The following is a 27,943-nucleotide window of genomic DNA, read 5'->3' as shown; positions in this document are numbered from 1 at the left end:
GGTTGGCTGTTGCTGTACATCCATAGTGTTTTTACTTGCGTAGTTTATAACAGTGCTTACACATGACTACAAAAGTTATTTAATATTGTTCCTTCCTATTCGCTTGCCAAATTGATTATACGCGCTTGTAAAAAACGCTGCATCAACAAGCTGTTTGCAGTAGTGGCCTCCGACCCACAGAGGCGCTGTGTCACATCACGGACACATCTTTATGAACGCCGTAAAGGAGCACGCGGAAGGAAGCCCGCCATTAAAGCAAACTCACAACGTGAGTGCTTCGTTGAGGTGCACTATAAAGAAGGTGCGATTTGTTTTTCTTCGAATACCTACTTCTTGTATTTCAGTGGTTGCAGCAATGGCGTACAGAGGACAAGGGCAGAAGATCCAGAAGGTTATGGTGCAGCCCATTGTATCCTTTAAAAAAAAAAAAAAAAAAAATTATTGCAGTGAACCGACCGACGCGGTTGAATTGGTTCCCACATTAAATTAGCAGCTAGGCTAAACGTTTTCTTTTGCTAAAGCTTGCTCATCAGGCATGTTTTCTTTTAAAAGTACGAATGGCTTTCAGCAGGGTTGTTTTAAAGAACAATTTTAGGCAGAAGATTTTTTTTTTACTTTGCTAAGAAATACACTTGCAACTAGTTGTGGTTCATTGAAATGCTTTCAGAGGGACCGGTGCATAGACGTAGCCGCGACAAAGACGTTTGACACGCCGATCTCTGTGACGTCTGTTACGTCAGAGCTATTTTTGATACATTGTTTACTTCCAGCATCTCCGACGTGATACTAAATAACTACCAGATTAATTGATAAGGAGAATAATAGTTGTAACTTCAATTACAATGGATCCAAAGCAAATGATCCTGATTGTTTGATATTGAAATGTGTGTTCTTGTGTCGTTTTTTCCTGCAGCATTCTTCATTTGGCTGCTTTTGTGAGGGTTTTTCGTAGGGGGAGCCCACATGTATTAGATATTAGCTGTTGAAATTACTAGATCTGCATCGGAGTGAAAATAAATATGGCACAAAATGGCGACAATACCTGTAAAATTTAATATAGGAAAACAAAACAAAAAAAAATCGAATCATTTTATTCCAAAAAGTTTAATTCCACTGTCGAAAAGTCTGAATTGGACCACGGATCATGACCCCTCTGTGTACACTTGTTTTATTGTAAACATATTCTTACTCTATTCTGTATGCTTATGTTTGCTTTTTAACACCGCATTTCCTTGACTCCATGTACCAGAACCTCATTTTTAGGTACCTACAAAATGTAAGTACTTATTACTCTTGTTATAGTTTTTTTGTTTTGTTTCTGTGTTTTGATATTCATGCACCCACTCCCATCAAGACAAATTCATGTGATGTAAAAACCCAGTTGGTAATAATCTTATTTTGTTTTCTGGTGATGTCTGAATATCCTATTTATTCCTCCTGTCCTCCGCAGCGCTCACGGATCCAGGTCTGGTTGTATGAACAAGTCAACATGCGGATAGAGGGCTGCATTATTGTAAGTTAGCTTTAGCTCTTCTCTTTCTTTTTTTTTTCAGTGTTTGTTATTGACCTGGACTATAACATGATGGAATTCGTTGATTTCTTAGCCATTTCAACTGTTATTGAAGGTGTAGAGTAATCACTGGACAAGTACAATTAGTCGGCCAGGACACCACCCGGGTCCTGGCATTGTTTGAATCAACCAATCGGCTTTCTTGGCGCGCAGGTCTGCACAATGTGTCTTTGAAGTTTTGGAGGTGTTCATGTGAGATCCTCTGCAGGCCTCTGTCCTACAGTTACGCCCTCTCTTTGTCTACCGAGATGTTTTAAATGCATCTTTTAAATACGTATTAATTCACCATAAGGCTGTTAACAGATCCTACACCCACAGCAGAGGGTCATTTGAAAAAAAAAAAAAAAAAAAAAATGTTCGGATGGAGATGTTAAAGCACAAGAAAAACTACTTGTGCAAGGACTTTGGTCTCCCCCAAAGACTGTAAATGAAGTAGACGTAGTTTCTGGATTGGAAAAATTTAGGCCAATGTGAAAGTGCCTTGCAATGCAATTACACTGAGGGCTGCTAGGGGTTTGCTCCAAAAAGTTTCTGGCTCCATAGCCTCTCATTTAACTTCACTCATGAAATACAAAGTCAATCATTTTTTTTCCATGAGTCATAATGGTGTCATTTGCCAGTCACTCCTTTTTTTTTTTTCTTTTTTTTTTTTAGCAGTGAAAATAATCCCGTCGTTAATTAGATATTAGGCCTGAAAAAGTGGTGCATTTGGGGCGCGTCTGTTTGATTAGGCCCGTGGTGCAGTCAGATTTCTGCTATCGATGGGTGGGGTGCAATGTGCTCGGTTTCCCAATTGGATAGAGTCGGATCCACATCTCACTCCACCCCAGCTCATCCAAATATGGTCACTTCTGAATGATAATGATTAAAATAATTCAATTATGGTAGAAAAAAATTGGTGCACCCTGCTGTTTTCAACTTTGATCTACACACCTGAGGGCAAAATATTCCTCAAAAGGGTATCTTGATATAGAACCTCGTTACTTTTTGTAATAACACATCTACAGGTTTAATGTTGTGTTCTTCAGCAAAATTAAACTCAAAATGAATATTCTGTTCACATATTGTCTTCGTCATGGCTCTAAAGGCTGCGTCAGGGCCTTTCTGCTAATTTGTGTTCAGGGTGACATGCTTTTGTTGCACCAGACAGTGTAGCATCACCTACAGTACAACGTTCTCCCGTTCATCTCTCTGATCGTCGCATCCCTTCGACCGCTTCACATTTAAATTAGGAACGGCTTTTGGTTTAGCAAGATGTTTTAAGCAACCAGCTTCATATCTAGCAATTTCTTGTTATATTTCTGTTAAATTGCAGGACTGCTCTCACACTACTTATTTGATTGTCTTGTGTCCAAAACAACTACTGTCACTGATATATTTATTGTTTGATAAACTGCTGACAGCAGGACTTGAAGCTTTTAATTGTGAATTTCTTGTTTGACTCTTGGGTGGCATTTTTTTGAATGAAGTGGAGCAGAACATGAAGCCTTGCATAGCAATTTGGTCATATCGGTTACGTTGATGTTCAAATCTCGTGACCAGACTGCATTCATCAAGTTCAAATGTGTGTTTTAGGACAAGTTTGTGCAGTGGGTGAATCCAATCAGAGCTAGCCTTAACAAATTCAAGATTTGGGTTTAGATACCAAAATGTACTGCACAAGACCCAATTGAACTGATTTTGGGTCACTGTTCTCTGGCTTTCTCAGGGATTCGACGAGTACATGAATCTGGTTCTAGACGATGCTGAGGAAGTTCACATGAAGACCAAGAACAGGAAGCCACTGGGTAAGAATACTGTTCATTGACCTTTTTTTTTTTTTTTTTTAAGCTCTGTAAGTTAGCACTGGTTTGCATATCAACACATTTTCATATGTGAATGGACATTAGGCATTTTAGGACCTAACCGTTCCTGAGGACTTTCTTGAGAGGAAGAACCCCCCCCCCAAAAAAAAGTTTCCCCAGAACTAAATAGATTCTAAGGCATTTTGCCGTTTGCGTTCGCGCAGCCAATATGACTGATATGACGTAGCACCATTTGGTGCTTCTGGAGCTCACCTGAACGACGCCGCGCCACTTATTTTCTCCCAAGTGAGAAAATCTAGTTTCCAGTTATCTTGATCTGGTTAAAATCCATCTACACGTCTTGTGTGTTTTGAAGACCCAAAAACACAAGACAATGACAATGCATACGTCATTCAAGAGGGCCAATCAAAATAAATGGAACGGTCAAATTTGTCATAATTACATTTAAGATGTATCAACTGATTCACCAAATCGACTTAAAGCCACCTTATGATCTGGTACCATTTGCGCTGTCAGTAACTGCATTACTCGTGAATACCAACTCAACACTTCCTGTATTATTTGAAATTAAAAGTCCGATAACGGTTTATAAGAAAGAGAAAGGCTTTTTTGTGAAACATTTGCAGGAACGCGTTGTGACTGAAGTTGGACGATTATATAGATGGATAATCCAGAACAACCTCCGCTACGTCAACAAATAGCACTACATCCCACCACGTAAACTGAGCGACGTTTGATATTTGTCTTCATAAAGTCAGAAAATGCCTACTGACCTCAGTTACAGTTTTGTTAGACATTTTGGCTTCTTACAGCAGGAAAGGCAAATATGTGATCGATAACACTGAAACGGCTGCATTACTTTTGATTAGCTCGCTCCTGGTGACTCGTGCTAATGAGACACTTCATGGAGCTGAGCCACTTGGCTTTTCCTGCCTATTCAAAATAAGTCCTCTGAAGTTATAGTTGACACTGAGGATGGGAATTTTCAGCTTAACAATTGTGTCTTTCAAAACTAAATGAAATGCACAAACATTGCACAAAATGTTTGTACAAAACATTGTTTTGTACAGTCAAATATAATTTTTTGTTCATCAGAATACTTTTTATTTATACATTTTATTTTATTTTTAAAGAGTTTTGGTCATTTTAGGAGATTTAGAGTAACATACTTATGATTTCGAATTTCTATTATCTTTGGCAAACATGGGGGAAGCTCATTGCTTTGTCCAGAAATGAACAGACACTTTGTATCTCTCTCAATCCATCATCTGCCTCGACTGATCTACCTCCACCTGGGTTTCTCTCTCCTTTCTTTCTCTATCCATGTCTCCCAGGGAGGATCATGTTGAAAGGAGACAACATTACCTTGCTGCAGAGTGTGACCACCTAGGGACAATGGAGATGCCTACAAATCTTACCTTTCCTAGAAAAAAGAAAAAAGAAAAATCTTTTTTTTTTTCTTTCTTTTTAAAAAAAAATCTTTAGTATGTTTGTGCTTGACATGCATATTGTAATTGTTTCTTTCTCCCACATGGTTCCATTATAAGAATAAAGTTTTTTTACAGATGCTGCCTGTATTAATTTATTCCTACTTTCAGTTGTTTATTTGGGTCAATGGACCGCACTGCCATCTAGTGGCAGACAGCACTAAGGCGATGCACTTATGTAGGTCAAATTCTTTGCTCCGAATAAAGTACAAAGGGATAAAGGACATTTATTTCAAACAGAATGAATGAATCTCATTGAGTTTTGTAGTGATACGTTTTCCTGATATGTTGTATTTGGTGTGGTGAAACAACTTTCAGTACAGTTTAAACAGCTTATCACTGCATGAAAGCAGATTTAGTTAAAGGCAACAAAACAAGTAAAAACAAATTTCAACACAGTCTATGATTCAAACACGTCTGGATAGTGCATTTTCTGTACAGACTACTTTAAAATATACATAACATGTTCTTGGACCGATATGACCTGTTCATTTTTATTGAATGAGAAAGATACAGGGGAAATCTGTGCTAGTAATTTATACTGAATTCAAATTTGGCTGGGTGGCACACTTTGAGAACATCAAATACTGTATTTTACAAACGGCATAAATACAGTAAATGCAATATTTGGGTCATTTTCAGATGCCAAATGATGTCTTGAGTCTTCAGTTCTTCACTGGTGAACCCGCACGCTAAATAAATGAAAAACGGATGCCGCTTGTTTTATTTTCGGCCTCGGACCGAAAAAGAGAAGCTCGCATGTCGGAAAATTGATTAACGTAATTACGTCGCGCTTTCACGACGCGACGCAACGCGTCCCTGTTGTGTTGACTGGGAAGCCCCTAGCGCGGAGCTGCCAACGCCCGGCGTAAAGACACAAATAGAGGATACGGTACGGAAAATGTGTATTTTTATTTTTATTTTTAAATTTTGTATTATTGGGATGTAATTGCGGTTGGCGTTGAGTTAAATGTTGTCGACATCATCTATGGCTGTAAACGTGCGGGTACGTGGATCGTAAAAGATAATTTAGTTGAGTCGTTCCGGCGCAAAGCATCCGCTCGGGTTAGCTCAGCCAGTTAGCCCGTCTGTAACATCACACCGGGGAGGAAATAAACCTCCCGCGACGGTGTATTAATCCACATCTCGTATCTAAATTAGATATTTTTTTTTTGTTTTTGTTTGTGTAAAATAAGAATTGAATATCAGTCGATTAGCTTGAAGATTTAACTAGTTATTCGCTGTCGTTGGCTGGTTAACGAGCCGAAAATTAAAAAAAAAGACACAACCAGCGTCGTTTAAAAACAACAACAACAACAGCCTGGTCCTGGGAAATAAATAAAACAAAAACGAGTCAAAAGTATCGGCTTGGTATAAATGGGGGAGTAAGTTAGTTTATCGTTTCAACAAACCGGCAGGAAATTAGGCCAGATTGAGGCCGGGGGGGGATGTGGCTGGAAAAAAAAAAAATAGCGGCTGAAGCTATAATGCTACCGATGCTGTTTATGGTGGACATCTCTGCTGGGAAGAAAAAAAACAAAACAAATACATGTATTTCGTTGGTGATATTTACGCGGTACATCTAATAATCACACTTAGCGGGTCGCGTCGTTTGAGGTGTCAAAAGCGAAGAAGGCTGCAAGCGAAACGACACCGGGTCCAGTCTGAGATTGATTTGTGTGACTTTGAGGTCTGAATGTGTGAAGTTGCTGGCTTGTGTTTGCAGGGCATCGCTTGATTATTTGTTTCGGATGAGTTTGGAAGAAAGTTGTGACCAAATCGTTGAGGAAATGTTGCCCGACTCCCCGACTAAAGTCAAGATACTAGCGGCTTCGTGTTACGGGTAAAAAAAAAAAAACTAAAAAAAAAAAAAAAACTGCCACGCAAACGACATCTCAGCTGTTTTCACTACTGGTCTTTAAGCTGGCCTTCCCTCAAAGTGCTTGCTGGCCTACAAACACAAATACATGGATTACGTCCGGTGGCATTATTGCAGCTGCAACCACCCCTCTGTCGCCAATTGCCACCGGCTTACTGGACTGTTTAGGTCAGATGTTGTACGATTTGGAGTTGCTCGTATTAGAAGAGGCTTTTAGGTTTCCGTCAAGTTTCAACGTTGTTTTGTGAGTAATAAATCAGATATGGGCCGTGTTTGGACATATAGTACTTAAGTTGAGACACCGGGGCGTTGATCATGATGGGATGGGTCGTCATAATGTGAAGCCGAGTGGTCAAATGATTCACCCAGACAATGCAAAGGGTTTAGTTGGGTTTGTTTTTGTTTTTTTTTCCTGTGGTGTTGGGATGTTGCAGATGAAGAGTCGTAGCTTAACTTTGGCGTTCAACATTATGGCGTCTTGTAAGCGCTGAGACTAGAAGGTGAAGGAAGAGACAATTAAGTTGCAAAGAGAACGGCGGTACCGGGTTTAGTTTTAAAACGAAGGATGTGAACGCAAGTTGTCGTCGAACAGGCGACGTTGATGAAGTCCTTCTCAAAAAAAAACAACTCCGCTTTGGAGAACCCCCCGTTTATACAATTGGCGGCCGGGATCCACCCTGAAATGTTTAACTTACTGCAATGCTGGCTTTCTTACAGGACGCAGTCCTGTACGTAAAACCATCATCTGCTAGTCGGACATTTTCTTTTCACTACACTCCCGCACCAGTTTCCTGGAGAGGAATACTTTCCATTGTTTAATCAGGTATCAGCTGGTTAGATTTCATTTTTGCAATTAGGTTAATACGAACACAGTTTTGGTCTCGAAATGACATTGGCGCTTGGAAATGTGAGTTTTGGAAAGACAAATATCGCGTTGAAATGCATCAACAGCGGACACATTTTTGAACAGTTTAATTGCATTAAAGCAAGACCGTAAAGTAAAGAGCTGCACGACCCTCGGCTTGAGGCAATTTTCCAACACATCTGTCTTGCCTCACGTTCCAGCTCCAACATAAGACGCCTGGAGCCGATACACCGCTCGGTAAGTCCGCCAGACGCACGGCGGCGTCCCGTCCGAAGCGTCCCGGAGGCAGCTCAGTGCCTTCGCTGAAGACACACGCCAAGTCTTATTTTTTTTGAAGTAAATTGGCTGGAGGTAGCATTAACCGTACAGGACAAATCAGCCAGGCAGGAAGTTCAGAGTGAAGCAAAGAGCAAGCGGTCGATTCTCAAAATAAAGCACCCCGCGCAGACTCCCAATCGTACGGCACACCTTTACGCCAACGTCCGACCCCTTCCGGTCTCTCGAGCAGGACCAGGCATGCCTTCTCCCTCCGCTGACGGACGCCGCGTGTTCACCGTACGTCGCACGACTGCGAAGTAATTACGAGGATGCATTTTCCGCAAGCAACTAAAACACTGCCCGGCTGTATTAACGTTGTCGGCCCCCGGCGCGAGGTTGTAAACGACGGCAACAAACCCGAAACGGAAAAATAAAAATACAACATTTCACAACTGTTTATCAGAGACCAGAACATAATACGCGGATCGGTGCCCGTTGTAAAGTACCTTATCGCAACTCCCCGCGGAAAGACGGTGGCACAAATCACATTCATCTGCAGCAGGATGATGCAATCTTTGGATAGCTAGATAGAAAGAGAGATTAATGATCCCGCAGGGGGGGGGGGGGGGGGGGGGGGGTGCTTTTTTGTTGTTGTTGTTGTTGTTTTTTTGCTACAGCAGCATGCAAACATGCAGGTAAAAGCAATTCGACACGACAGGATGACAACAAGAGGTAGCGCGAGATCTGATTCGCCCTGCGGCAGTTTTGTAACCGGGATCAAATCTGTAGTTTTCACCAAAAATATGTCGGTTAGATATCACACGATGTCTGCGACAAAATACAAGCCCAGCCAATCCACCCGTGTTCTGCCCCCTCAATTGTTTTCACGCTCTCTAGCATTTGGTGCCTGCAGTTTTGTCCCTCCTGCTACCCTCAATGACACCCCCACCCACCCACCCACCCACCCACACCCCCACACCGTGGTGCAGAGCTCCGCAGCGGCTTAACGCCGACATACCGGAACATTCGGAGGAGAAACAGGAGAACGCAGGAGCAGAAGGAGTGTTGTGTTTTAAAACAAAAAAAAATCAGTAAATCTTTTCAGCTTCAGTTGAACGCGGCCGTTTCAGTTTCAGCACCCCCCCCCCCCCCCCCCCCCCCCGCTTGCCGGGTCGCTGCTGCAGCTCACCGAGGCACTTTAATAAAACAGAGCCGTCGTTATTGTGACGAGCAGCAGCTGCGCATTTCCTCCTACAACAAGTCCAAGTGTGGAAAAGGCCTTTGAAGGATTTTTTTTTAATTCCCCCCCCCCCCCCCCCCCCCTCCTTTATTCTGGGAACCGGAAGGACGAGGCTGGCGGCGCAACGAGCACGGCTGAAAAGCGCGCGCGCACCCTCCGGGCGCTCTCCGGGCCGGTGCCGGGCAAACGTTGACACCCCTCTCCCCCCCCCCCCCCCCCCCCCCCCCCCCCGAACCTCAGACAATTAGGCCCATGAACGTCGTCAGATCTGCCAACCGTCGCTCAGAACTACGTTAGAGGCTTCGCGGCCGATTAGAGGCTTCGCGGCCGATCACGCGCAGCCCGGCGGATCGGCAGCGTCCAGCGCGCAGATGGACATTTTAACAAGAGTTCACGGCTTGATTTTCACCGGAAGGGGAATCTGTACGTTTCCTTTGAGGTTGCAATGAATCAAAACAATTTTTTTTTTTTTTGTTGAATTCTGCGACGCTCGTTCGGCTTGAAACCACCGCTGTCGCGCTGGACGGGACTTTCGCACGGCAGCCTTTGAAGCGGCCACGTTGTGATCGGTGCATCGATATTTGCAAATAGAAAACGTCGGTTGAACGTGTTGTTTCTCCACGATTGAGTATCGATTTGATTCTGATCTGTTTCTTGGCCGGTGAATGGAAGGGGGACGACCTCAAACTTTACTCCGCCGAAATATTCTCAAGTCTTTGGTTATACAGCCATGAAATATGTGTCGTTTTTTTGTTTTCCCCCAAATGAGTTTCCAGCTAAGATCCCCTCGTCCCCAAACTTCATCTGGACAGTTCAAATTCTTCCCTCCGGTTACTCAGGGTAGCGTAGTTATCAGTCGCCGGGCCGTAAACGCCCCCATGTCAAGCAGATAATGATATTAAAAACGAATACATGGATTTGCTACTTTGCAGTTATCTTGAGAAGTGTTTTTTAACAACAGTTTGTCATCGCCAGACAATGAAAATGCCACCCGGTGTTTAGCTTTTCAAGGATTTGGAGTTCTCCTCACTCCTTGTTGGAGTAAAGAATCCCCCAAACATTCAATTCTGTAATTGATAGCGCCTTTGTGAAAAAAAAATTCTTCATTTTGTGTTTCGTATTTGTTTATTTAGATGCTGCCGTATTGATTTTGTTTTCGCTTCTACATAAATAGCAAAATGGAGCGCCACGGGTCAAAAAAAAGCAGAATGAAATTCACTGCGATTCTGTTTTGTGTGTGTGTGTGTGTGTGTGTGCGCGCGCGCGTGTGTGTGCGCGTGTGTGTGTGGTGCTGTGTGTGTGCGTGTGTGTGTGTGGTGCTGTGTGTGCGTGTGTGTGTGTGTGTGTGGTGCTCTGTGTGTGTGTGTGTGTGCGTGTGTGTGCGTATTAAACTCACTACGCTGAAAACCTGAAGAATACAGCGGCTTGCGCGGCGAGCGTTCAGCCAATACGCCAGAAATGTGATCAACTAACAAACGTTTCCCTCTGTTTTTTGTTGTTGTTGTTGTTGTTGTTTTTTTTATCTGTTCCAGATCTTGAATGAGCAGCAAAGACCGTAAAACACAGCTATGCAGACCATCAAGTGTGTCGTGGTTGGGGACGGTGCAGTGGGGAAAACCTGCCTGCTCATCTCTTACACCACAAACAAGTTTCCCTCCGAATACGTACCTACGGTAAGCGCAAGGAAGCCTCCACACCAGATCACAACGCCGGACTTTTTTTTTTTTTTTTTTTTTTTTTTAACTCGACGCAAACGTTTCAGTCGCCACGCGTTCACAGTTGTCTTCGGTTGTTTACTTGGCTGTGAGCGTCCGGTACAACGTGCTCTCACGCGTGAGGTGGACATCGGGAGTTTGTGTGACCGCATGCTGTTTTAGTCTGACCAGTTCAGGGTGGCGTTTTTTTTTTTTTTTTTTATTTTAAGTGCGTAACGGGACTGGTTTTCGGTTTGATAAACCCAACTAAGTACTTATTGGGTTAATTAGAGGTTCTGCGGTTGCAACGGTTTAAACGTCCGAGCTCCTCTTGACGAAGCCTCGGCTGCGTCGTCGCTCTTCCGGTCAGATTAACCTCGTCTTTTTCGGCCAGCGTCACTGATCACTGTAACAAACGGGAATTGAGAGTTCAGGTCCTCCACCAGTGTGCTGGAAAACGATGGTTGTTTTGAAGGCTGTTGAATGCCCGGCACGTCATCGACGCTGGCACCTGGACATTCAGCATGTTTCAAATCATTTTCAGGAAGAAACTGGATACACACACTTTCATTATTGTATGCGGCTAACCCGGTTTTGGTCTGTGCGCCCTAGGTGTTTGATAACTATGCTGTAACTGTAATGATCGGAGGTGAGCCCTACACCCTGGGCTTGTTCGATACAGCAGGTATGTACGTCTGTCTTTCGTTTTTTTTTTTTTTTTTTTGTCCATGTCTTTCATTTTCTTTTCGTAAAATGGGTGTAATCTGTTCGGTAAAACGGGAATCCTGCCGTTGGGTGCAAGTTGCAATCAAAATGACGTCTTTGTTCACCTTCCGTCCACGGACCGGTGTATGCGTATGTAGGGTCTTATTCTATTCTATTCTATTCTATTCTATTCTATTCTATTCTATTCTATTCTATTCAATTCAGTTTTATTTATATAGCGCCAAATCACAACACAGGCTATTTCATGGCACTTAATACATTAAAGTCCTTACAGCAAGACTTTACAATATTATAGAGAAACCCAACAATTCAACAATTCCCACATAAACTAGGAGGTAACAACTCCTCTTTAAGGGGAGAAAAAAAAAAAAAAAACCCTCCAGCAGAGGGAAGGAAAAACTGCCTCTTAACAGGAAGAAACCTCCGACAGAACCAGGCTCAGAGGTGGGCGGAGCCACCTGCCTCCACCGGTCGGGGTGAGAGGGAGAGCAGAGAGAGAAAAGGACAGCATGGAGATAGAAGAGAAGAACTGCTGGTGGAGACGACAAGCGCGGATGTTGTGGATGTTTTTTTTTTTTTTTTTTTTTTTATCCTGTGGTGGCGCCCCGTGGCTTTGTTGCTTTGTCTCATTCTGATAACAGAGGGCGTCCCGCTTTGTCTGAAGTGTCGGTAACTTGTATGTGGTCGCTCCAGGTCAGGAAGACTACGACAGGTTACGACCTCTGAGTTATCCCCAGACCGATGTCTTCCTCGTCTGTTTCTCCGTCGTGTCCCCGTCCTCCTTTGAAAACGTCAAAGAAAAGGTAAGTCTGCCCCCTACTCCCCTCCCTCACCTCCCCCCCCCCCTTTTTGTTGTTGTTTTTGTTTGCTTATAATCGTGAAATTAGAATGCTTTATTTTTGAGTTTTAAAACCTTTTCATCGACTCCAAGATGTTAACTTCTAACATCGCGAAATCCCTGAAAGCACTCGAGCGCTCATCGATACTTCTCCCGAATCCGAAGGCCGAACCAGTTGTTGTTTTACTGACGTCTGAAACAATCCCGACATTTTTCCGAAAAGCATCTCCAAAAAAAGAAAAAAAAGAAAAATCCATCGCTTTGCTCTGGTGTCACAGTGTGTTGATTGTTGTGTTTTTTGATTGTTGTTTTTTTGTTTGTTTTTTTTGTTGTTTTTTTTAAATCTCCAGTGGGTTCCAGAGATCACCCACCACTGTCCAAAGACACCCTTCCTCCTCGTCGGGACTCAGATCGACTTGCGGGATGATCCTTCCACTATAGAGAAGCTGGCAAAGAACAAACAAAAGCCCATCACTCCGGAGACGGCCGAGAAGCTGGCGAGAGACCTGAAGGCTGTGAAATATGTGGAGTGCTCAGCCCTTACACAGGTAATGTATACATGCACACGCGCGTATGCGCACGTGTGTAAATACGCCGCAGGTTCACACGCGCACGTCCGCGCGCTTTCGGCGCACGCGTATTAAGTCGATGGCAAGAAATAAGAAAGCGGAGGAAAGAGGAACATGTCCACACCCACTCTTGGCCTGTGCATGTTATGGATGATTTTGTTTTTGTTTGGTTTTTTTGGGGGGGGTTTTTTTTGGGGGGGGGGAGGGAGATCCCGCATGCCGCATGCCGCTTTGGTCCCGGTGATTGCGCTGACTTGCGAGCTCGGTGGCGTTTGCCGATCGTAAATGATCGGATGTTTTTCCGCGCGGCATCCCCCCGGTCACTGCGAGCGGCCTCCGCCGCGCAGAGCCGCGTTCCCATTTTGCCGCGGGCCTGGCATTGACCTGCAAGCCCGCGACGTATTTTGTTTTCGGACGGTCAACGCAGTCCGCTCGAGAGCTACGCTCGCTCGCGCCGCCGAGTTTTAAGCGAACGCTCTTTCGCGGCGCGCCTCCGCGGCGGTGCCAAAGCGGACGGCTTCGGATTAACGTCCAAACGAAACGTCGAATCTCGACGCTTCGAGTCCCGACATGAAAGGAGTCCGTCCCGTTGATCTGTTCAATTGAGCCCTGAGTCCTCGTGTCACTCCCATTGTGTCAGAAAGCCGAGGAGGTGCAGGCACGGCGAACGTGACTCAGAGCAGAGCAGATGAGCTCCACCTTCACTCGGACAGAGAACGATAGTGTTGATGGGGCTGAGCTGCAGCCCCCTCCCCTCCCCCCCCCCCCCCCCCCGCCACCCCGCCCCTCCCTCCCTCCCTCCCTCCCTGGCACGGCGGTCGCGCAGCCGCTACTGCCATTTCCTTTTTCCTGTCGGGCCTCTGAGCACTCGATCCCCGCTTCACTGTTCAGCCCGCTGCGACGCTGCCGCCTCCTCACCGGCAGTAAAAGTCGGTCTCGCTGCACTCTGACCTTTCACCCCTTTGTGCCACGCATCCCCTTCCACGCTGTCGTCCTCCGGCGCTCGCGCCTCCTCTCTCGCATTTGACGGCGGACATTTTCCTTCTCGTTCTGCCACGTTCCTCTTGTCCTCCTTCCCCATCGACCCGTCTCCGTCTCTGCTCTGTCCTAATTACGATGTTGTTCTCTTCCCCCCCCCCCCCCCCCACACTCGTAGCGAGGGCTGAAGAACGTATTTGACGAAGCTATCCTAGCCGCCCTAGAGCCGCCCGAGACGCAAAGAAAGAGGAAATGCTGTATATTTTAAACCCGCCGCGCCACTGGTCTCATCTCCTCCTCTTCCTCCTCTTCCTCCTCCTCCTCTAATAGTCATCATTCTCTGCTTTTTTCTCCCTCCCCCCCACCCCCCTCATTCCTTTGCCCATCCCTCTCCTTGTCTTCTCGTTCCCTCTTTCTAACTCTCTACATTTGCTGCTTTTGAAATCTCCTCAGTCTCATTCTCGGCCATCGAACCGATCTATCATCTGACATTTATAACTGCTGCTCTCTTCCGCGTTGACAGTGCATTTCAACTGATCTTTTTCGATGGCCTGACTAACTACCTGGAGGCCTATCTTCACTTGTAACCGAAGGCACCGTCGCCTTCTCTAACCCGGTTTCGGTTGTTGCGTGAACATACTTCCTGTCTTGCCTCCGGATTGGTTCGGACCAGACATTTTGCACTTCGCCACCGTATCATTCTCAGTTTAGCTTCTTTAGGTTTAGCTGTCCCGACAACAGCGGCGCAATGTCTTACAGAGGATGTCGAGGGTCGTTTAGGAAGTGTCCATTGTTTAAGTTAGTCCTTCTCCTCGTCCTGTAGCAGCAGTAGTTAACGCGGGGAGGGCGGTGGCTTTACAGGCTGAGCACTGATCTCAACGCCAAACCGAGCTTCCATTTCTAACGCTAACGCATTTTTGTGTACTTCTGCAGTTGACGTTCCAATTGAGCAGAACTCGGGGGTCCGACTGAGGTTAAAGACGGGGCTTTTAAGTACTGAAGTCGTATGTAGGGAGTGTTTGGCCATTTGGACAACATAACCAAATAGTTTTCCTTTGTTGTTCCACTGTCTATAATCTGTTTAATCCGGCGTTGCTCAGCCACACTTCACGTTTGCGCTGAGAAATGCTGCCCGACTCACTTGACCAAACTTTCCCTCCATATGACATTAACGTGCCATTGCACCTGTCGCGCTATCTCGGCAGTCCAGACGACATTAAAAAGAAAACGACAATTGTGTGAAATGACTTGTGAAACAAATTAATAAAGGAAATGGATCCCGCTCGCTTCTCTCTGGCTACCTTCTTTTCCCGGCGCTTCGTCAGAGAAGAGTTCAGTACGGTTAGAGGGCAGAGTTGAGCAACAGAGAAAGGGCTCGCCGGTTCACTGTGCAGCGCAGCATTGTGTCACAGCGGCTCTGGTTACTTCACATGACCCACCTCATGGTGGAAGCAGCGCTGCTCGGGGGTGGGGGTGGGGGTGGGGGGGGCCAAACACGAAGAACTTCACCTCGTGGGCCGAGCGGCAGTTCTGGTTTTATAGTGACGGTTGTTTTGTTGTTGTTGTTGTTGTTGTTGTAAAAAGTGTCCTTTCTGTGTTTTAATGTAAAGAGTTCAACCGGTGAGGTAAAGAGAGAGAGAGAGGAAAAAAAAAAAAAAAAAAGGGGGGGCGTGGAAGTGTTCAGCTTCCGTTTCTGTTTGCGGAGGGGTGTGTGTGTGTGTGTGTGTGTGTGTGTGTGTGTGTGTGTGTGTGTGTGTGTGTGTGTGTGTGTGTGTGTTATGCTCTGTTTTTCCCCCACTTGCTTGTTTGACTTGCCTTTTTGATTTCAGCTCTCACAGATCAGCTGCACTCAAAGTCTGCACGTGATTGGTCTTGTCGACACGTCGTCGCATCAACTAACTGAAACAACCACACGCTATTCCCTTGTGTTGTTCGTTGCAGATCTAATTTTAAGCTGCTGGAAATGACAAATTTATTGTTTTGTTTTTCTTCCCGCCCGCCCGCCGCCCACCCCACCCTCCCTCCTAAGCAGCTGTCACACCCCCGTTGCTTACGAGACCCTCTTAATGACCCTCGGTGCTGATTTTACTCCTTCAGTTTTGTCCCTCGTTTTAAGCCACTGCTGTGTTTTCCCCGCGACCTTTTTTTTTTTTTGATTTCTTTTTTTTATTTGACCTGTGTTTTTTTTGTTTTTGTTGCGCTGCTCCCTCATTGTGTTTGTATGTTTGTGTTCACAGAAAGGCCTAAAGAATGTGTTTGATGAGGCGATATTGGCTGCATTGGAGCCCCCAGAGCCCAAGAAGAAACGCAAATGTGTGCTGCTATGAGAGGGCTCCTACCTTTTGCAAAGCACGCACGCACGCACACACACACACATACATATACACACAGACATCTTAAATACATACACCCACGCCGCCCCCCCCTCCCTCCCTCTCCTCCTCCCCCACCACCTCCCCGCCCCCACGCCCCTTTTTCCCCTTGCTCTGCTAAGGCTGATTGACAGCGTTGTCCTCCACTGGGGGAGGGTGGGGGGGGGGGACTAGAGAGACAGCAGACGACCCAAGTTTCAGATAATTCTCTGCAATAATATGAAACTTCACCTCTTAAGTCTCGACGCCCCGGGACGGAAGACGAACCTAACATGGCCGACAGGCTGCCGCGGGCTCCGGGGCAGGGTGGCACAGCCTCAGACAGGAAGCCAGATGCCAAGCTTGCACCCAAGCAGAAATCCGCCTGTCGAGCGTTGGAACCGCTCGATTTTGATTAAGCCAGTGTTGAGGCCTCATTAAGTTTAAGCTGCCCAGCCATTTTTTTTTTTTTTTTATTTGTCTTCAGCCGATGTAACGGTTTGCTGAATACAAGCCCCGCCCCCAGCCCCGTCCAGCTGCCCGTTTGGTGGCTGCTCATGCTGCTGTTCCCCGTCGCCTCCGTTGACGGGCACACTCTTCGCCCAGCCCTCTACTGTCAACACTACCACTAGAAATGCTAACAGAGTAGTGTTGTTCTGTTTTTGTTTGCCAACAACCCCCCGCCCCCTTTTTTTTTTTTTTTTTTTTTCTTCTTTTTTTTTTTTTTGTTCTTCTCTCAAACGGATGACGAGTCGGAGATATTTATTCCATGTTCCAAATAGACACACTCTTAACCACTAAGGACACTGTGGGTCTGACAGGGTTCAGTAATTCAGGGCAACGCAGCTCAAGCTCCACAAAGCTCTCGTCATCGACGAGGTTGACTTGGCAGATATTGCCATTTAGCATGCAGTCCTCGTAATGCAGACTTCCACAGCGCAGAGTCGCAGTCCATTTAGAGTGTGGTCTATCACTTGAAGAACTAAAGGCGTCCAGTAGTAACGGGTCCGCTCGTCGACCACAGGATTTGGCCTTTTTAGATGCAGGGAACTTAAACAGTGTTAGCAGAACAAGCGGTGTGTTCTTCATGCGTTGCCAGGGACCAAAGGAGGAGGGTCAAGCAGAATACCATTTTAACACTGCTGTCACCGTACACTTAGGATGGGTACAGCAGAGACATCCATGTTAAACAAAGGCTTTTTTTGGCTGGAGTTCTGTTTTTTTTTTTAGAAAAGTGATCGGTGAAAAGGGATTTACGCCAGATTTCTGTGCCAGGTTCAGAATTTGGTCCCTTCTTGTAGTGTGTCGTATCCAGGCTGTACATCTGAGGTGTACCCATCCAAACTGTATGGCGCTGCATGTAGCTGAGCCTCGGTCTCTGTTCTAAATGATAGGTTTAACAGATGTAATTATAATTATAATGTAAGCTGGCACACAATGTTAATGTAGGCTCCAGGTGTTTTTACCAAAATCTTTTTTTTTTTTTTTTTTTTTTTCCTTCATTATTTCTTTTTGTGCTGATTTTTATTTTTATTTTATATATATAAATATATATTAAAAAAAAAAAGAAGGTTACTTTCACTCCTTTTACATTTAGGGGTCGGAACTCATCTGAACTCTTATCTGCCAGTTTATACCAAGAAAACCTCTGATTGGTTAAGTTAAATAAAAACCTCTGATGGCAGAGAGACTGGTAAAGGTCACTTGTGATTGGTTGGTTCTTGTTTTTCTTTACTGGTGGCTTAGAGTTTGATTGATGTCCAGCCAAAGTCAGTATAATTATTATAACCTGTTGTTGTTTTGGTGCAAAACCAGATGCTTTGTCTAAAGTCTTTGTTCTTTGTATATGCATTCTTTTCAAAAATATTAAACTTATACCTTAATTGCCTTTACCACTTTTCACCTTGCCATTCATTTTTTTTGTTTTTTTTGTCATGACTACAGAATAGTAGAAAAACCTCCCTCTTATCAGAGATTTTTTTTTTCCTCTTAACAAAAGACATTTTATTTCCCGTCACAGCTTTCATGAAATTGAAAGGTAAAACAAAGCACATTTTCGAACCTGGTAGTCAAAGTGGCCTTAATGCCATAAGCACACTTTTCTTTCGGGTAACATACGTGGGGTTGAACCCGTGCAGCAATCTCGTGTTCAGTTTATGCTTCAAACGTCACAGCTGGACAATCTGGTGGTGGCGTGTTCAGCCAGCAGGAGGTGCTGTTCACTCGGATAACACCTCGGCTGCTGTTGCCCTTCAGTGAAAGCCCGTAGATGCAAATGTTACAAAGAGGGACGCCATTCCTAATTTCCGCTGTATTAGCTGATAATTGGATTCTGAGTTTTTGCAGTTTTGATTGTGTTTGCAGACTCGGAGTCGTATTAACAGCTCAGAGGTTCAAACAATACAGAAAGTGTGAAGACGCGCACGGCAAGAATTTGATACGTTGATCTTTCCATTCTTATAATTCATCAGAATATATATATATATATATATATATATTTTTTTTTTTTACTGCGATTTGAGAGATTATTGACAGAAATGTCTTTTGCACGTATAATGGAGAACTGCAACTGTAATGCACAAACTAAAGGGTGGAGCATAATATCAAACAAAATAACTCCCAGAACAATGCAGACGTATGTCAACACGCTTCCCTCATCTAAAAGCAGTCACAGAGGAATGCTGATCATGGTTTCAATCCCACTCGTTGTTTTACATTTCAAAATATATTTTTTTTTACTAAAGATAACTACATCCAGGATTAACAAATTAATCTTTAAAATGAGTTTAAACAACTATAGCTGGATGAGAGTTTGCAGGATTATTTTAGCCTTGCAATAGCAGGTTATCCTCAATTAGTTACGCCTCAAGGAGGAAGAGATGGGCCTTGGTCCAGACAACTCTTGACAGATAAACAGTGGAAATAAATAGTAAAAATGATAATAATAATATATATATATATTTTTAAACCTACTAATGTGACATATCATCAAGAGCAGCTCACATTACTGATCCATCTGTGGTTTTGCAGAAGGAGTCTGAAAATTCCCTCTGATCATGTCGTGGCGTGGAGACTACACTGTTTTACAGAAAGGAAGGTGGGTTATGGACTTTTAAGGATATGGACGGTCCAATTAAAATGCACTAGTTGCATAATAGTAAATGTCGGATCCAGTATTCATGGCACTTGACCCATTTAGTCATGGGTGAAGCACTGATTTTGTGGCCCTGGTCTGAGAACTCTTAGAAACAGGGATTTTACAGGTAGGCAGGAATGATTTTGAAAATGAAGGGTACATTTGAGTGTTATTTTGTGTGTGTGTGTGTGTGTGAGGTCCGTCTTGTTAACACATAAATTACAGTGGTTTGGACCGTAATTAAAAATACAATTGTGATAAATGATGAGGGAAAGCTTTTTTATAAAACATATACTGTAAAAAACGGAATTATCAGTGTGAGTTTGAAGATTAGTCTCTTATCTGCCACTACTGAAAGACGCAGCATTTGTATCAGATAACCTTTTCTAATTAAATCCCATGCCATGTCTAAAGACTTAAGCATTTTTTTTTTTTTTTACAGAATGGATTACTGATGAAACTAATACATGTTGGGAAATCTGTGCTTTCAGGCTAAATGGTGGATCTTAAAAAAAAAAAAAAGTTAAAATCAGATTACAATGCTAAGACAAAGCGAGTGAACCTTTTGGGACTTGCCGCATTAATATATAACTTTGTCTTAAAATATAATCAGATCTTCCTCTAAATTGCATTTGTGAGCCAACACGATCTATATGCACGAACAACGCAAATTACTGAATTGTTCTTGTTCTTATTGGATACGTCACACATTCAGTGCTATTTGGAAAAAGCAAATTAACCCCAGGGACGTGACATCAACAAAAACTGAATGGAATCTAATCAATGAAGTAAGAAAGGAGATGAGTTTAGAGCCACTTTGACCTATTGCAATGTTGAGTCCTCAATAAGGAAAAAAATAAGCCCCGAGTGAAAGCAAAATGGCTCAAAGAAATTCACGAGTGTAACATGTAGATCATTGAACAGGCAAAGTGTCCACAGTGGGACACCATTCGGAGGAAACCGATTCTCTCCTCAAGTTTGCCAAACAGCATTTTAACACTCTTCACTACTACCGGGGAAACGTTATGTGGACTGGTGAGACCAGCATTGGATTATATCGAGGTTATCTTCCAGGATGCTGTCAGGGTGTCTGTCCAGCTGAAGCGCAGTACAAATTGGGTAATGCAGCAGGACCATGAACCGGACATCAAAGTGCATCCACAACAGAATGACTTGATCTACCGTTTGGAGTCAGAGGCCAAACCTTAACCCAGGAGATGTTGTGGAATGACCTGAGAGCGCCATTTGCAGCAGACACTCTGCTGATCTGAAGGAGTTCTCCGGGGGGAAGAATGGTTGAAGACTCCTCCTGAACATAGTGCGGATCTCGTCTGCTCTTCTAGATTAATGCTGCCAAGTGAGGTTCAACCAGTCATTCATTCCAGAGATTTACCTACTTTTCCCAACAGCACTGAATGTTGGGTGTTATTTGTATTGTCTATATTGTGACTTATAAGAATATTGGATCACATTTTAGGACCAGTTAATGCAAAAAAAAATGCAAAAAAAAAATAAAAATCTAAATTATTCCAAAGGGTTTATACTTTTTCTTGCCAATGTAAATTTATTGGGAGCCACCCGGCTTTATGGAAAGACAGAATTAAAAAGATGGAATGCCCCTTTAAAAGTCTTTCTGACAGGTTTTGTGACACACACACACACGCACACACACGCACACTATAACAGTGTATTGCTATAATGTTGGCGCTGAGAGATCAGTATCGCTTTCACAGACCTTGCGCAGATGTCCAGGAATTCCTCAAATCGCAGGGAATGAGGGTTATATCCCAGGTTTGGTGACCTGGATCATCTTCAACAGACAGTTGGGAGGGATGTTGCGCTGCACCTCCACCCTCATCCACCCCTGTGAGGCGTTCACACATTCCCTGCGTTTCTGGAGGGCTGTCTGTCAGCACCTTCTTCCGCTAAAGAGATGCTGACAGCCATTAATTATCACACAGGCTGAACGAAGGGCATTCCTCTCTGCTGAAATATTGGTGTAGACACACGCACGCACGCACGCACGCACGCACACACACACACACACACACACACACACACACACACACACACACACACACACACACACACACAGATGCTCATAAGCCCTCTGCATCCAGAGACACCACCTGGCCTCCATTGGTCTTCATCACGCTTGACAAATGAGTCTAAATGTTTTGTCCTTTGTGGTCGTCCAATCATCGTCAAGTCTGGGATGAGCAGACATGGGTGTGGATGTAATGACTATGGACACCGGGACATTTGAGAAAAGTCAAACACATACAAAAAAAAAGACACAATGCTGACGGAGAGCTGTGATGCTGCACCCACTTTTATGAGACAATTTTATGATGATCTGCACAGATACTGACTTGTGATGAAAAGCATGCTGTGGATGTTTAGCTGCTGATCGGAGCTCGGCAGTAAATCAGGTTTTAGACATCTCAGCTATATGCAGTGCGAGGGCGTGTCTGCTGTGTGTGTGTGTGTGTGTGTGTGTGTGTGTGTGTGTGTGTGTGTGTGTGTGTGTGTGTGTGCACAGAAATAAATCTCCAGTGCTGGCTGAAGCTACAGGACACAGCCTGCTTAGCCGTGCCGGTACTGAACTTTTGACAGTTTTTGCTGTTCCAGTGTCAAAAGCTCCTGCCAACACATGAATCACAATGTGGTTTTCATGGAGATGCTGGCTATGGTGTGGTGGATGCAGATTTGGCCTGGTCCACCTGGTCTAACTGATCTCCAGCAGATAGGAGGAGATGCTGGGGTAAGAGAAAAAAGGGAAGAGAGGTTCCATCTTTATATTTAACCCAGACACATTCTAAATCGTGCAAGGTGTCCTGTCTAAGGCCCGGGACACACTGCCTGCATGGCGTGTGCACTTGTACTGGATGAAGATAGTCTCATCTTCCTTCAGTGCCGGACACCATTTCATGTAGTTAAAACATTTTTTTTTTAGAAAAGGAAGGATAAACTTAAGAGTATCCCCGCTGCACTGTTTGCTTGCCATCCCCCATCCCCTTTTCGGTTATTTTGTTTGTTGCGGGTTTATTTTTTTTTTTAATATATATTGCACTGTGCAGAGCACATTGGTGTGTGTGTGTGTGTGTGTGTGTGTGTGTGTGTGTGTGTGTGAGCAAGCCCTGATGTGTTTTGTTGTTTGATAATGTTCCCATTAAAGGTATTTATGTAACTGACACAACTGATAGTTATCTACAGACCTAATATATTCTCTCTATATTATCTATATATTTTCTAGAACCGATGAAATGTTAAAAAAAAAAAAAAAAACTGGAACAGAAAAATTACACCTTTTACCAGGTCAAACTTATTGAGAAGAACATTCAGTTTTTCTCACTTCCTTCCAGCTAAAATAGTTTGTATTTTACATACCAGGGTTTAAGGATTACATCTCAGAGATTTCGGCTGTTTACAGTACATGAAGTGAGGTAATTGTTGTAGCAATATTATCTGTAAATGTGTGTTCAGGGTTACGAAATTGCATCTCAATCAAGTATTTTAACGCATCTGTAAATGTGTGTTCACATTTGTGATAAAGAATTGAAAATGTTTAAAAAAAAGCTGAAAATCTGTTTCACAATTGCAAATATTGCTACAATAAAATAGAAGGTGAATTACCTTTCTGGTGTGTCATTGTACCAAGTTGGAGTAAATCTCAGATCTATTAAAGACTGGGCAAATAAAATCTACTATCAAAATATCAACACTTCTAGACCGAAGTGAAAAAGCATCTTTTCATAAATCCAATCTGACCTGTTAAAAAAAACAGGACAACATGACCTCAAGTAACACACAAAACCACTTACTTTATTGTGTCTGAGAGGATGAATTATCTCTAGCAGTTCTGCACTTCAGCATTTTTAGTAGCCATATCTATGACACACTTTTAAGCTGATATGATTAGAATACAAATTCCCCTGTCTCTACGTGTGTTGCAAATTCACATTTTCTCATTGTAATATGAAGACTATGTTGTTAAAATGTAAAAAAAAAAAAAAAAAAAACGCAGGTTCATACGTTGGATTCTCAATTCTTAGAATGTGGTTGCAGTTGCACTGTGCCGTTTATGTTGCAATGATGTTTATATTAAAAGAAGCAGATCTGAGCCTCGTGTGTCTTTTTACCCTTTTCTAAAAGGGTGTGTGTGTGTGTGTGTGTGTGTCGAGTAACCCACGACAACCTGAGGGGGATGTGTGGCCGTGGGCGCAATGCCTGTCTGACAGCCAGGCGACCATCAAGCCAGGCTAACACTGGTCACTGCAAGGATTATTTTGACACGGCAGGTTGCTATTGGCTAATAGATGCATGTAACACACACTAACCTAATTCACCCGCATACACAGACAGACAGCTCCGGGTGTATGGGTTCAGTGTTCAGGTGTGAAGAGAAAGTTCTTTGCAGTTCAGCTGATGACAGACACAAGGCTATAACCGTACGCAGAACGTGTGTGTGTGTGTGTGTGTGTGTGTGTGTGTGTGTGTGTGTGTGTGTGTGTGTGTGTGTGTGTGTGTGTGTGTGCGCGCGCGCGCGTTGTCACTTTCACCCGTCCCTCTCTCCATCCATCTTGGGATAAACTCTAGAAAGCCTTGAGTAAGTGTTTGGAATTCATTACAGTCTAAAATGAGTTCAATTTGATTGGATAGATGTGGAAAGAGCAGGAGTGACGCAACCAGATGCTCCTGGGTCCCTGGTTATTCAAAAATATTTCCTTTTCTTGGTTTTTCGTGTTTAAGATACATAAATGCAAATATTTTAACTTCTGTTATATGGTGACATCGCAAATGCACACGCACTAATGGTCACAGAAACGTGTGCAACTCGTGCCCGTATTGATCGAGCAATGTAACTTAGAATACTTACTCACTGAAGGTTATTGCTTCCCCCTCTCCGTGCTCGTTTGCGCACAACAGAAGCAACTTTTTTTAAACAGCCCTTATATGTTCAAATGTAGCTAAGCATGTTGTATCACTCATGTGGACAGAAGTTAGGGATATGGAGGTTAACGGTTCACGTCCTCTCTCCTTCTTACATATTCTGATGATGTAAAACAGCAACATCAGAATGCAATTCCTAAAAGACATGGTTGCACTTCGCAGAGGGCCCAGTTTACCCTCCTTTTGACTGACTTCATTTGCACTTATGGGTAGAAAGGAAACCAAACTAAGAGGCATTGTTAAGGTAACATACAGTGAATTAATATGAAGATATGAAGCCTCGGTGTGCATTCTTGATGCCCACCGGCCAACCTCTCATGCCCACTCTACTCGTGTTGCACAATGTGGCCGTTTCAGGGCAAATAAAACCCCAGTAGAGACACCAGAGGAAAGACGAGAGGGAAGACGAGGGGAGGAGGGCTGGAAGGAGAAAGAATTGCAACTGTCATCACAAACAAGAACCATCTGTCTCATTTGTGTAACTTGTTTTCTTTTAATATGGGAAGTATGCTGAAGAGATCTGGGAGTTTGAGAGAGGCCTGGGAGGGCTTGGCCCTGGGCTAAAGCCAGCCTTCTCCTGGGTTCTCTGAGCGAGTGGCATTAAAATACAGCCAACCTGCACTGTTAACCCCTCATACTCACAACACACACTAATGGAGAAAGACAGACGACATCAGAAATACGCGTATCCTCATAAACTATTTATTAAAGAAGTAGAATAACACATGCTAATTAGACAACACATCACTCAAATTGTATTCATGACCGAGATGTGGTTTCTTGAGGATTTCGTGGTAAAAGTTCAGGATTCATGTGTGTGGAGGGCAGTCGCCTGCAGTGCTGTAACTGGTGCTAATACAAGTCAGTTTACTGTCAACAATATTGATCTACTGAATATCTCAATCGACAGAATTTCTTTTAATTTGCAGAGTGCCCGGACAAATCCTGTCCAAAAGTCCAAAGTGTGCACAGACCCACATTGTTTTGCATCATCCTTCAGCCTTCAGAATGCTGTTTATCACTCATGCTAACACTGTGGCTGCAGAGACTCGAAGCATATCCAAGAATTCCAGGCTCTGCTCCAGAAGTAAGAAAACCTCATTCAAATTCCCATTGATTTGATTCTATTGATTTGGAACAAAAAAATTAGCCTTTATACAAATCTTTACTCAACCATATGTCACTTTACGTTATGTTTAGATTTAAAAAAAAAAAAAAAACATGCCTCGTGAAACCTAGACCATCACGGGTTAAATGTCACGGCCCTTCTAATCACAAAGTCTTCAATTTCGAAGCGCAACTGCCGAAGATGCATATTTTAGTATCAAGTGTAAATCCCAGGATCATATTTAGGCTGTGTATGAAATCACCCCCTTGTCCAGTCACCATCACTGAGGTAGTGATAATGGACACTCGACACTGAGCAGTAAATTCTGATTCAAGACAGTCATTTGGAATCATTAGTTTGTGTCATCACAGTCAGCTCGGTTCCACAACTGTCATTTTGGCATCTGTAAAATGTGCCTACCATGGGGAATTGTTTTCATTCCTGCATTTTTCATTGTGAAATTATAGTGGATACATTTACCCACATAAAATGAAGTTAACTATGAATTAAATAGGGAGTGATTTTTGGCACAGCCTTATTTTTTTCAGGAAGGCAAATGAAAAAAAAAAAAAAAAAAGCAGAATGATAGATTCCATTGAGTTAGTTGAGACTAGTGGAATTGAGGCCTGGACATGGCGTCATGACTTTGGCTCTATTGCCATGTCATAATGACTTTACCTATTCTGTAATGTTTAGTCAGAAGGTGAAGCACTTTGTACCTATTTTTGACGTATGTGTCTCTTGCTGTACCAATGCCTCCGCTGTATCAGGGTTGTATCAGAGCAGAGATTAATATTGGCTATATTTTTTGTTTTGTTTTTAAAGTAAATTAGGTTGACTGTTGGTGGAATTTTAGCATAGTGTTGACAATTACCATACATTCAAATGTTTTATTTCAACTAAGAGTTCAATTTAAAACTGGAATGAATAGATGCAAAACAATTCGACTGTATATATGAAACAGAACATTTGACTTAAAAATACTGGATTAAATCATATTTTGCTAAACAGTTGCTACTGTGATGTTAAAAGGATAACTGTGACTGCTAAAACTGTTCTTACTTACTTCCTAAAACATCGCTTAGTAGGAGCATTAGTGGAGAGTAGACAAAAAGATCACTGGGTTGACTCAGTAATGTCTGTTATAAAGCAACGTCTGCCTAAAGTTTAGCTAAAATTGGCCCACATTAGCCACCAAAGCTGCGAATCAGATCATAAACAGCTATCATAGCAAAACGTCTGACTTTACTGAATCAAGGTGTGTGTTATTAGTATTGCTTATGAATTCAACACCTTAACAAAAAAGGTAAGGACTAGTATTTTAAATCAACTTTGACATTTTTTTCAAGGAAAATTGTCCTTGTAATAGGCAAAGGATTTGGTAATAGACTGTGTATAAAGATCAATTTAGCTTCCGGGTCACTACGAAAGAACTTCAAAGTGCAGTACTGCAATTCCATAATTAATTAGATATTTGGCCTTAAAAGCTGAGTAACTGAGATAAGATGGGTTAAACTCAGTGTTAAATGTACTTTTAGAATGAGCTCAGATACACCGACAACGCTGATGAAGCAGTTGGTTTTGGTGGCCCAAATAGTCTTTCACATGTAGCGTATGTCCATCAAAGGTATGTGTATTTGACAGGGCGTATCGTATTGGGTGGAATTTCTGTAAATTGTTTGTATGGAAGCCAGATAGTTCTGCTCTGACATATTTGATTCAGCCCCTATGAACCCAAATGTGTTACATCTTAATTTTGAAACACACTCACATATGAAGTAGTAAAACCTCTGTCAGCCTCTTGTCTCCGCCACAACTACAGAAAACCTCAAGAAGCATTAAGGTCCTCTGACTGACTGACAGACTATACATCTGGCTGTCTGACAGACTGAGCACACACATAGAGACACACACACACACAGAGACACACACACACACGCACACACGCACGCACACAGACATTCTCATTCAGTGTGGCTGCAACTTCCCACCTCATCTAGGCCATCATAGTGGCTTAATGAAGGACAGATTCTTGCCATTGCAGACTGAGAGTGGTTTGAGTTACACTTTCTGCAGAGGGGGAGCTGACTGGAACCAACGTAAGTCAAAGATATTGCAGGAGAAAGAGTCCGAAAGCCAGAGTGGGAAGAGTGGAGGGGGGGTGGGGGTTGGGGGGGGGGGGGGGGGGGGGCAGTATGATATTGATAGAGACAGAAGAGGGGAAAAAGCTTGTGCCATGTGGTCTGCATTTTGCTGTAATCCCTGTTCTAGCCCGGTGTTCCTGCCTCTGCTCCTTTTTCAGCCCAAACCCAATCAAGCGTTCTCTGAAACCTGAGCGGCCACTCTGGTTCTTCACAAAACCAGACTACCAGGTTCCCAGCGCCGCAGGAAACACGTCCATCTATCTCTGGTTGATATACTCTATGTGTTGATATATGGCGCATAAATTGTATTTATAGGTGTCATGGGTGCAGGGAAGGAAATCG

At 43.4% G+C, this 27,943-nt stretch overlaps 2 protein-coding genes across 4 annotated transcripts; both read left to right on the top strand.

The window, feature by feature from the left end:
* Nucleotides 1-245: 245 nt before the first annotated feature.
* On the top strand, nucleotides 246-4,936 carry snrpe (small nuclear ribonucleoprotein polypeptide E). The gene is made up of 5 exons (XM_069170586.1): nucleotides 246-409; nucleotides 1,250-1,276; nucleotides 1,451-1,513; nucleotides 3,279-3,357; nucleotides 4,710-4,936. Exons 1-5 carry the CDS (start codon nucleotides 356-358, stop codon nucleotides 4,763-4,765), a joined length of 279 nt encoding a protein of 92 aa, XP_069026687.1. The 5' UTR covers nucleotides 246-355; the 3' UTR covers nucleotides 4,766-4,936.
* A 748-nt stretch (nucleotides 4,937-5,684) lies between these two features.
* cdc42 (cell division cycle 42) lies at nucleotides 5,685-18,152 on the top strand. Of its 3 annotated transcripts, none has more exons than XM_069170274.1 (6): nucleotides 5,685-5,754; nucleotides 10,637-10,777; nucleotides 11,411-11,483; nucleotides 12,218-12,327; nucleotides 12,713-12,910; nucleotides 16,147-18,152. In XM_069170274.1, the coding sequence occupies exons 2-6, from the start codon at nucleotides 10,673-10,675 to the stop codon at nucleotides 16,234-16,236; spliced, it is 576 nt and encodes a 191-aa protein (XP_069026375.1). In that variant the 5' UTR covers nucleotides 5,685-5,754; nucleotides 10,637-10,672; the 3' UTR covers nucleotides 16,237-18,152. The 3 variants fall into 3 exon arrangements, with proteins under 3 accessions (XP_069026375.1, XP_069026553.1, XP_069026473.1); XM_069170452.1 differs by lacking the exon at nucleotides 16,147-18,152 and adding an exon at nucleotides 14,088-16,140; XM_069170372.1 differs by having other exon boundaries at nucleotides 5,707-5,868.
* Nucleotides 18,153-27,943: the final 9,791 nt, after the last annotated feature.

Source organism: Embiotoca jacksoni, unplaced genomic scaffold (assembly GCF_022577435.1).
Source record: "Embiotoca jacksoni isolate LCO1_2020_lvr unplaced genomic scaffold, fEmbJac1.0.p SCAF_1, whole genome shotgun sequence".
NCBI classification, from domain to species: Eukaryota; Metazoa; Chordata; class Actinopteri; family Embiotocidae; genus Embiotoca; species Embiotoca jacksoni.
This window is presented reverse-complemented; position numbering and strand designations above follow the sequence as displayed.

What these genes read in the sequence shown, in the direction of transcription:
- snrpe (XM_069170586.1), top strand. Translation starts at nt 356, where the DNA reads ATGGCGTACAGAGGACAAGGGCAGAAGATCCAGAAGGTTATGGTGCAG. An exon ending in TTTTTAGGTACCTACAAAAT is followed by an intron (nt 1,277 to 1,450) that starts GTAAGTACTTAT and finishes TGTCCTCCGCAG; the next exon opens with CGCTCACGGATCCAGGTCTG. An exon ending in CAAGAACAGGAAGCCACTGG is followed by an intron (nt 3,358 to 4,709) that starts GTAAGAATACTG and finishes CATGTCTCCCAG; the next exon opens with GGAGGATCATGTTGAAAGGA.
- cdc42 (XM_069170274.1), top strand. Translation starts at nt 10,673, where the DNA reads ATGCAGACCATCAAGTGTGTCGTGGTTGGGGACGGTGCAGTGGGGAAA. An exon ending in CCTCCGAATACGTACCTACG is followed by an intron (nt 10,778 to 11,410) that starts GTAAGCGCAAGG and finishes TGTGCGCCCTAG; the next exon opens with GTGTTTGATAACTATGCTGT. An exon ending in TTGAAAACGTCAAAGAAAAG is followed by an intron (nt 12,328 to 12,712) that starts GTAAGTCTGCCC and finishes TTAAATCTCCAG; the next exon opens with TGGGTTCCAGAGATCACCCA.